Here is a 10,724-nt window from a genome sequence, read left to right on the forward strand (position 1 = left end):
AACGAACTACCTACTTGCACTAACTAGTAACTGCCAACTTAAGAGATGAGTTACCAAAAAAAACGACTATAATCACTGTCTTTGTACAACTGTTTTGTACAAAATCATCATTGTGACACCGAAATAGAAAAACAATATTCCGGCAGGTTTAAACGATTTCCCTTAACCGATAAAGCTTGTTTCACAATTGACGCAAACGTAAACGCCAACGGAAACGCAAACGGTAACGTGAACATGAACAAATTCGCAGTCTCACAATTAACGTTACGCTAAGTTTTGTCACGGAATATTTTGTTTATTAAAATGTGTTCTGTGGTAGTTGAACTAACCTAAAAAATGGATACCGACAGCGAAACTGACGAAGTAATAGCTTATGTATTCATGTTACATATTTACGCTCTGTATTACTACATATCCAAAATGAAGAGGTAAATACATTCCATAGCATTATACCTAGATTACTAAGCAAAATCGTTCATGTTCTTGTTAGGTGGTGGGTTCGCCCCTTCAACACCCTACGGGACGAGCTGGGAGCATTTGTAAACACTTTTAAATATTTTAAAGTGCATGACCATGAAAAATTTTTTTCATATACCCGGATGTATCCTGCACAATTTGATAAATTGCTTGAATTGGTGAAGCCCAAGTTATTAAAACGAAGTCGACGTCCTGCCCTTCCTCCCGAAATGCGTTTAGCGATGACTCTTAAATACCTAGCGCACGGTGGTAGTTTTGTAAATCTTTGCTTTGAGTTTAGAGTTGGTCACTCAACTGCCTCAAAAACAATTCGGGAAACTTGTGAGGCCATTTGGGAAGTATTACATACGGAATATTTCAAAAGATCTACTGATCAAGATTGGTTAAACATCAGTGAAGAATTTTGGACACGATGGAACTTTCCGAACACACTTGGAGCGATTGATGGCAAACATGTTGCAGTACAGTGCCCCACAAATTCTGGATCTTTGTACTACAACTATAAGAAATATTATAGTATCGTACTGTTGGCCTGCTGTGATGCAGATTATAAATTCACTTGGGTAGATATAGGTGCATACGGTTCTGAAAATGATGCTGGGATTTTCAAAAGGTCACAAATAAAGATTGATATGGAAACTGTAAGCTCCAGTTTGCCTGAAGGAGAATTGAATGGGAGCTCAGCAAAGGTACCATATTACTTTGTGGGTGATGAAGCATTTCCCCTTAATCATTATCTGTTACGCCCATATCCAGGTAGCGGATTAACTAATGAACGACTTATATTTAATTATCGGTTATCGAGGGCTAGGCGTACAATCGAGAACAGTTTTGGAATTCTGGCCAGTCGATGGCGTGTATATAGACAACCTTTATTGTGTTCAGTTGAGACAAGCGAGGCCATTATAAAGGCAACCGTTTGTTTGCATAATTTTCTAAAAATAAATATTTCTGATAAATATGCACCTCCTACATTAACTGATGTAGTGTTAAATAACGGCGAAGTAGTTGAAGGGAAGTGGCGAGAAATTGTCAGCAATGACAAAAATTTAACGCGTGTTGGAAGAATTGGTGCAAATGTGTCCTCGAAGAAGGCATATAGTCAAAGAGATATTGTAGCAAAGTACCTGCTCACTCCTGAAGGATCTGTGCCTTGGCAAATGAAATATATTAATAGAGGCAAATAACATGTATTTCTATCACAAAATATGTATATAAAAATATGTATTGTATGTATGTAGTTTTATTATACTTCCGAGGTATATTTTTCCAACAGTTCCAACACTTCCCGTTTGAATTTCAGTTTTTTGGCCTGTGGAATGTGTTCCATATCAACCACTACAGATCTCAGAAAATTCATATCGGACGAATTATGTGATGCCTCAGATTCAATGCCCTTCTTTCTAGCGTTTACAAATGAGGTAAATGATTCCACAGCTTTGGTTAATGTCTCGGGGATAGATTTATTTTTCGTAGCTTTGGGAGTGGTAGTAGTGGTGCGTGGTTCAGAACTAGTAGGTGATAATAATCCGCTGTCATTGACATCATACCACCCTTCTTCAATGTCTACACTTGGGCTGCTTTGTGCGGAGAAGATTTCAGAATCTTCTGCATCTACAATGTGTTCTTCTGTATGCACTTGTGCCTGGGAAACACGCGGAGTTGCTGATATGAGTCTGGAATATAATATAAGATTAATGCACACATTTTTTATGTCAATTTAATTACAATTACCTTCTCTTTCTGATATGCGGTACAAGTCATAACAAGAGCTTGAAAAACGGAAAAGTACTTTTGGTACTTATAACATCAGCTCCTGAACCTGAAGGAGCAAGTTTTAAACTGTCCGTATGGGCTCTAACGAATCGATCCCTTAAATTGTCCCATCGCCTTTTCACTGTTTCCGCTACAAATAAGGAAAGTAAGTGCTAACAATCGTACAGTATAACTATTGATTTTACCATCACTATTCAAATGTTCTGCAATGGCTAACCATGAATTTTCTTTCATCAAGGTATCTTCTGATTTCTGATGTTGTATAAATTGGGATGTTTTTCTACACACATAATTAACAATTCATCGAAACCTGGATTATCGCACATCGTCACAACTTATCTTTCGTTGATCTTTAAAGGTTATGTGGCTGGATCGCAAGCGCGCGCATGTTTAAAACGCCAACGGGAACGGGAAAGATAAAAGTTGACCAACTTTCGCGTTTGTTTCACGTTTTCACGTTCCCGTTGCGTTATATGTGAATGGAAATAGTAAATATTCATGTTTTAATTAAATGCTCACGTTCACGTTCGCGTTAGCGTTCACGTTGGCGTCAATTGTGAAACAGGCTTAAGAGTCTTATTTATTTTAACAACTAAACACGCTTAAGTATAGATAATATTGTTAATTAGTAGCCGACGAAAAATATTCGTTGCGCTAAACCCAGACACATATCTTTTACTTTCAATTGTTTTGGATTTTCATTGTAAGAGAAATTAACGTTTCAAATCCACGCCTAAAATAGGAACCTTTGCTATGATAAACTAGGAACAAAATTTTGGACTGAATTCCTTCAAAAAATTCCCAGACTAACCCCTTTCTATTTTTCATTAATTCATTGACGCCTTTTCCGATATGACGTTTAGTAATTAATTCATTAATTATCTTATTTAAAAGCCAATTAGGATCGATGTACTGCCAGAGTGCATGCAAAACTAGGCTGCTCTTAAAAAACACACATAAAGTGTGCTGAATGTGGGAAGAACTGCGTAATTTTTAGGTCAGCTATCTTTGCAACAAAACCCGACTAAGATAAGATGCCTCCTTATTATTTGCGACTTTCTGGAGTCAAGAATTTTCTAAAGCTATTAAGAAGTCAACCCGCTATGGCAATCAAATGACGCAGAAAAGACGATCATTAATTTCAACAATTACTTACCGATTTTTACAATTCCTCCAGTTGTGCAATTTATTGGAAAATTTGACACCCTGTAGATTTTCCATGAGATGTGATGCCTAAACGGTGCAAGTGCAGATTGTGTAAGTGTGAGGCATGGAATTATTTTGGTGCTGCATTACACCCACTAAGATATAACGGGGTAAATTGTTGTAAACTTCTCTGACACACAATCCAATTTTATTCCCACTGAGTTGAATTCCATTGAAAACCATATCTTTGGATGCGTTATTGAATCTTGTATTCTTTTTGTTGCCAGTATGGTATCTCCTCTTTCAAAGCCGTGAGATATTTTAACTAAACCGGTCCACTCAAAAAGATATTGTTTATTCTTTCCACACTGCGTTGTAAGAGAAAATAGTATACGTACATGTTTTAGTGGCAATATTTGTGAGGAAGAATAGAATTGATTCAAAACCTTACTTTTCATCAGTTAAAGAATCCAATATGTGTACTAGTACTGTAACAAAATTGACAAAAAATATACCGGGTCACAATGAGAACCTTATGGACCATAAAATCCAAAGTTCAAAGGCTCAAATAACGTTGCATAAAGCACCCAAGAAAAAGCAGCTTGCCCCACACATTGAAACATTCCAATCTGGGTGGTTAATTATGCAAACATTTAAAATTATATTCTGCGAGATGTTCCTATTTATCTACACGAATTGAGAAAATATTTTTAAAATGTAGTGCCCCATATAAGCGCTTTCATTTATACTAACTTTCATCTCGAATTCAGTGATCACAGCTTAGCTAAAAAAAATTAATATATCAGCAGTCACTTGCAGCTGGCCAATTTTGCCACAATTCATTATGAAGACATTCAAATTAATAAAGAAGTTGATAATTAAAATTTGGAATGTTGAACGAGAGACCAAAGTCGTTTCCGCGACTTTACATTGACAAATAAATTTGGCAGTTGTGCAAAGAAATAATTTATTGACGTCAAGAACCGATTAACTAGAAAGGTCCTAAGTTGTTTTAATAATTTTAATATGCCGTCAAAAAAACTTTAATCTTCGGCTTAATAAATATTATGAAACGGTAACTCTAAAAAGCAATCATTAATTTAAAAAAAATTCCTATGAACACTTTGTGTGGTAAATGAATTTTTTTGTCTTTACAAAGTTTCTATGGATAAAATAAGGTTAGAAAATGTAGAAAAACTAGTTTTATAATTAATTAACTTGTTGACAGAATGTAAAAAAATCTAAGGTAAGTAATCTCGAAATTATGAAGAGTGGATGTGTGATGATCAAAGAAAATATGTTGAATAGTTATGTAAAAATGTTATTTTTAGATAATAATATACAACGCATCGGGCCTAGCAGGCTCGTCTTCAAAGAGCAGACATCATTAATTTTAGACGCTTTCACATAGCCAAGTGCAGTGTTTAATAGAATTCATAAAATTTATTATCTTCATTCTGTTTAATTATGCTCAATAAACCTGCGAAACAAAAGCAAATTCTAAAATAAACGAAAGAAGAACGTTTTGTCAAGTGTTTTATAATGATTACTTTATGTATACATCAGCGCAAGACAAAAGAGCATTTCGATTAACATTCTTTTCAGAAAGCAAACGCCGTATTTGCTAAGCAGTATAATCCTTTTATTTTCGCGAATAAACATAAACTGGTCCAAATTAAGATTCTTTAACTTTTAATTAAAAGCATTACTTCATCGGGCTATTAAACCGAAGAAATTATAGCCTGTTTGTTGCTGAAATACAATTATTGGTAAATGTAAACGTTCCCCGTTAGTTTGCCCATTTTCTCCCCAGTATTTGTCACCGACCGTATAAGATCTACAGCTTCGTCGACGGAAACTTTACAAAGTTGCGAAAATGTAAAATTGATAAATTACCAGTCGGGCTTCATAATTTTTAGGATCCGACAACTTTCGGACGATAACGAACACTAAATTTTCGCACGTCAATACAATATTTCGGCATTCGAAAATATTTCAACTGAAGTAACCGACCTAGCTGTTTCGGGCAGATAATCACTAAAAGCCGTTGCGAAACCAACGAAACTTCACGCGAAGCTCCGCCAAACTAAAACAAGAGAAAATAAATTCAATTTCAACGTGATTGGATTTTTCAGACTCTTTTAAATCTCATTGATAAAATCAATTTTAACGTAAACCAGGCTTACGCTCAGAATGCGGAAGTACTTGCGTTGCATATCAGGTACTTCCGTCGAAGTGCCACAAATAAACCCATAATTTACCTACTCCACTATACAGTTCTCTCATATAGTTTCACAGCATTTGTATTTTGAGAATTTTAATAATGAAAGCTCCGCCACAGTTATTGCAATAGCTAAAGTGAATTATATTTCGACATCCAATCCGAAGACATTGTATAGAATACCATGTAGTTCGCTTGCTCGAACTCATATCACGAGTATTTAAAGAAAGGTTTCACAAAAAGGAAACAAAAATAGAAGTTCGCCCCTGCCGCCGAGCCGCCACTGAGTTAACCTTGCGTTTCGTTCCTCGCGCCAGGCGTCAGGTGATTCATTCTTCGCTTTCTCGTGCTCGTGTTCACATTCACATCGTTGTCTTGCGTTTTTCGACGATTTTGGTATCTGAGTATAACTAAATGATTTTATTTTAGCGGTTTTTATTAACCATAGGTATTATTTTTAGGCTTGTGCATGTTTTTGGCGTTGTCGACCATAGGCCTTTTTCGCCCGTATGTATTTTTTTACTACACATGGGCAAGTCCAACAAGCGGCATCGCTCTAGGAGCAGGGGGACGTCAAAAAGCGACCTACGAAAACGCCTTCGTAGGCTTGAGAGACTTTTAGAGGATAAGGAAAATGTGGACGGCGGCCATGACAGGCAGTCTCGGCCTCCTTTTCGTGCTATTAATAGAAGATCGGATTCCCGGTCTAAACGCGACTGCTCTGATTGCAGTTACAGCAGCGTTGAAAGCTTAAGCATTGCTGATGTTCCATCAACAAGTAGGCATCTTAGACGAAGACGTTCTTTGTCTGCTGAGGCTTCGTTAAGCCTTTCGCCTGCTCCTTCTTTAAGGGCAGGTGACAAATCCCAGACTTCTTTAAGTCTTTCTCCTCACTGTGAGGCTGAGGACCTACACGGAGCGGATGGTAGACCAAAGCCTAGAGCTCCTTTGAACTCGACTAACGGCCCTGAGACCGAATTGGAAGAAAATGTACTCATCATCGACGACGGCTCTTTAGCCCTTGATGATTTTGGAGACGTTTTAGGAAATGATTGCCCTAGTACTCCAGTTAAGGCGGACTGTTTACATGAGGCACTTTCCTCAAGGTGGAACTACATTGTAACAAATGGCCTTTCGCAGGAAAATTTACTTTCCTTAACTCAACGTTATGCAGTCCCGGAGAACTGTCCGACACTTAACTCACCTAAGCTAAATCCCGAAGTTTTAGCAATTTTGGCCAACGATCGGGTGGCTCGGGACAATTTTAATAAAAGTATCCAAACGAAACTCGCAACGGTTTTGGGAGCTATGGGAAAGTCTTTGACAGCTTTGCTGAATGACAATCCTATTCCAAAAAAGTTACGTGATGAAATTGTAGCCCCTTTGGGTGATGCTAGTCGTTTACTGGCGCACACCTTTCACGACATCTCTGACTCTAGGCGTAATTTGATTTTACCAACCCTTAACAAAAACATTAGGGAGGTTCTAGGGAGAACTAAACCAGGAGATTTCCTTTTTGGATCAGATGTTTCAGAGAGCGTCAGGGAAGCTAAGTCTCTACAGAACGCAGGAAAGGAATTAAAGGCGGCTACTCCTTTGCAATTCTCAGCTTCATACAGAGGTGGTAGGAACTCTGGGCGAATTCGTTTGAAGCCTGTGTTCACATCAGCGAAAGACCAGCGTTCTTTAAACCGTTACGGCCCGACTCGTCAAAAGGGACAGTCGAGATCATTCCGAGGCCAGCAGTCCCATCAGAAGCAGGGGAAATACAGACGATAGAGCAGGTAAGCCCAATTGGTGGTAGGCTCTCACTTTTCTATGACAAATGGTGTTGATTACTTCAAATCCCGTAATACTGAAATGGATTAAAGGCTATGCCTTGCCATTTTGTAGTTCACCTAGTCTAGAGCAAGTACCCCCAACAAAGACCTGGACGACTAAAGACACTGCTATGCATGAGGCAATTAAGTCTTTACTCAATTTAAATGCGATAAGCAAGTGCAGTCCTTGTCCAGGGCATTTTATTTCTAATATCTTTTTGGCTGATAAATCTGATGGCGGTAAACGATTCATACTTAATTTAAAACATCTTAATTCCTTTTTACAAACATCTCATTTTAAAATGGAAGACATTCGAACGGCCTTAAGGCTTGTCAAAAAAGGGTGTTGGTTCACAACTATTGATATTAAAGATGCCTACTTCCATATAGCCATTGACCCAAAATTTAGAAAGTTCTTGAGGTTTCAATTTAATCACGATCTGTATGAATTTGCATGTTTGCCTTTTGGGTTGGCTTCAGCCCCTTATGTGTTCACAAAACTAATGAGACCTGTTACACAATGGCTTCGATCTAAAAACATTATTTGTGTGTGTTATCTGGATGACTTTCTGTTATTCAATTCTTCGTATGAAGGCTCCTTACATGACACTAAGGTAACCGTAAATTTTTTGAAGTCTTTAGGGTTTTCTATAAACGTTAAGAAAAGTCATTTGAACCCCAGTCAAACCATTAGATTTCTGGGGTTTTTATTAGACTCAGAACTATTGAAAATTTCTTTACCTGCAGAAAAGAGGGAAAAAATAAAGATTTGGAGTAAAACTCTCCGGTCTAAGTCTCAATGCAAAATTCGTGATCTGGCGCAGTATATAGGATACCTGGTCTCTGTTTGCCAAGGCGTCAAGTACGGGGGGGCTCATGTTAAGCTCTTTGAACGCCACAAGTGTCTAGCACTAGCAAAAATTAATGGGGATTTTTCAGGTCTAATGGTACTGCATATGGATTTGCAACAGGATTTTTCGTGGTGGATCAATTCAATTGATTCCTCATATAATGATATTAGAAAAGATCAGTTCGTTCTCGAAATTTTTACTGATGCTTCGCTTACAGGGTGGGGCGCGTGCTGTGGGTCAGATAAGATTCGAGGGTGGTGGAGCCCAGAGGAAAGAATAAGACATATTAATTATTTAGAACTTTTGGCAATTTTTTTTTGGGCCTTAAAAGCTTTGCTTCTTCGGCCACCAATTGTAACATATTAATAAGATGCGACAACACTACTGCTTTGTCCTATGTAAATAAAATGGGTAGTGTCCATCACCCAAAGTTTTCGGCTCTTGCAAGGGAAATTTGGGATTGGTGCGAGGTACGCAACTTGTGGATTCTCGCCTCCTACATTAGTTCTTCGGATAATTGGATTGCGGACCGAGAATCTAGAAGCTTACCCCCTGAAACGGAATGGAGTCTCTCTAAGGAGGCATTCGATTTGGTAACTCGCCAGTTTGGAGTGCCAGAAATAGATTTATTTGCCTCCAGAGTTAATAACAAATGTGATCGGTATGTCTCCTGGCAGAAAGACCCTTTTGCTTTTAAGATTGACAGTTTTACTTTTTCGTGGGAAAAAATGTTTTTCTACGCCTTCCCACCCTTTGCTTTAATTTTAAGAGTCTTACAAAAAATAGTAGATGATGAGGCGGAAGGGATCGTTATAGTCCCTAAATGGCAAAACCAAGCTTGGTTCCCACTTTTTTCTAATTTAATTATTGAAGGACCTATCTTTTTTAAACCTACTAAATTTTCTTTGTTTAATCCTTACAGCACCGATCCACACCCACTGGCGGACAGGCTTACACTTCTAGCAGCGAAGCTATCAGGGAAGCGTTCAAATTAAAACACTTACCAGCGAAAGTTGTTCAAACAATTCTCAGTTCCTTATCAGCGGCAACAATTCGGCAGTATGGAGTAACATACAAGCTCTGGTGGCCTTTCTGTGAGAAGAAAAGTATCTCTCCGTATGATGGGACTCCAGCTCTCGTAATGGATTTTTTACAACACCTGTTTGACATAGGGAAAAATTCTTACGGGTCATTTAATTCACACCGCTCCGCCTTGGCTCTGATTTTGTCAACGGACTTAGCGGGCCATCCCGTTTTGTCTCGGTTTTTGAAAGGGATATCTAAGCTTCGGCCTCAAAAACCGAGATACAATGTCACCTGGGATCCGCAATTAGTTCTAAATTTTTTAGAACAGAGAGAGTCATCCACGCTTCAAGCTTTGTCAGAGAAGCTAATCACCTTATTAGCTCTCTCCACCGCACACAGGATGCAAACGTTTTCGCTGATACGCCTACGTAATATTTTAGAATCAAGTACTGGATTCCAAATTTTGATCGAGGACCAAATTAAGACTTCAGGCCCAGGAAGAAAGCAACCTTGCTTAAACTTGCCCTTCTTCGTCGAAAACCCCAGACTCTGTGTTGCGACAACTTTGAAGAGGTATTTAGCGGCCACAAAAGAACATCGCACATCGAATATGGATTTTTTATTTATTACTTTTAAGAAGCCACACAGAACTGCCAGCAGGCAAACTTTAAGTAGATGGGTGAAAGACACTTTAGATGCAGCGGGTGTGAACACTCTCATTTTCAAAGCCCATTCTACACGCCATGCCTCAACATCTAAAGCTTGGCAGTTAGGAGTACCAATAGAAGTAATTCAACAAACTGCGGGCTGGACAGAAAATTCAAAAGTGTTCTGTAATTTTTACAATCGACCACTATCACAATCAAATACTTTTGCGACAACCATTCTTAGTTCTAAGTAGACGTAACATTTCTTTTATATTAAGGGGGATTAAATGTGCATTATTTCTTTGTGTGGAATTTTTAGTTGAATGCTGAAAAACAAAGCATCTTTAAACAACTACATGGTATTCTATACAATGTCTTCGGATTGGATGTCGAAATATAATTAGACGATCAAACTAACTTACCTGTGAAGTTCGATCGTAATTATATGAGACATCCAATCCGAAGACATTCAAAACCCACCCTCCCAGGCCCTAGGTTTTTCAGCATCACTATTAATCTTTAAACGGAATGAATCACCTGACGCCTGGCGCGAGGAACGAAACGCAAGGTTAACTCAGTGGCGGCTCGGCGGCAGGGTCGAACTTCTATTTTTGTTTCCTTTTTGTGAAACCTTTCTTTAAATACTCGTGATATGAGTTCGAGCAAGCGAACTACATGGTATTCTATACAATGTCTTCGGATTGGATGTCTCATATAATTACGATCGAACTTCACAGGTAAGTTAGTTTGATCGTCTAAT

General features: G+C 38.2%; 1 protein-coding gene across 2 annotated transcripts; it reads left to right on the forward strand.

The window, feature by feature from the left end:
* Positions 1-5,892: 5,892 nt before the first annotated feature.
* On the forward strand, positions 5,893-10,269 carry LOC116177679. 2 transcript variants are annotated; one of them, XM_031496734.1, is made up of 3 exons: positions 5,893-6,081; positions 6,115-7,404; positions 9,214-10,269. In XM_031496734.1, the coding sequence occupies exon 2, from the start codon at positions 6,149-6,151 to the stop codon at positions 7,397-7,399; it is 1,251 nt and encodes a 416-aa protein (XP_031352594.1). In that variant the 5' UTR covers positions 5,893-6,081; positions 6,115-6,148; the 3' UTR covers positions 7,400-7,404; positions 9,214-10,269. The 2 variants fall into 2 exon arrangements, with proteins under 2 accessions (XP_031352594.1, XP_031352586.1); XM_031496726.1 differs by having other exon boundaries at positions 5,894-7,404.
* The last annotated feature ends 455 nt before the right edge of the window (positions 10,270-10,724 follow it).

Source organism: Photinus pyralis, unplaced genomic scaffold (genome assembly GCF_008802855.1).
Source record: "Photinus pyralis isolate 1611_PpyrPB1 unplaced genomic scaffold, Ppyr1.3 Ppyr1.4_LG1, whole genome shotgun sequence".
NCBI lineage: Eukaryota > Metazoa > Arthropoda > Insecta > Coleoptera > Lampyridae > Photinus > Photinus pyralis.

What these genes read in the sequence shown, in the direction of transcription:
- LOC116177679 (XM_031496734.1), top strand. Translation starts at nt 6,149, where the DNA reads ATGGGCAAGTCCAACAAGCGGCATCGCTCTAGGAGCAGGGGGACGTCA.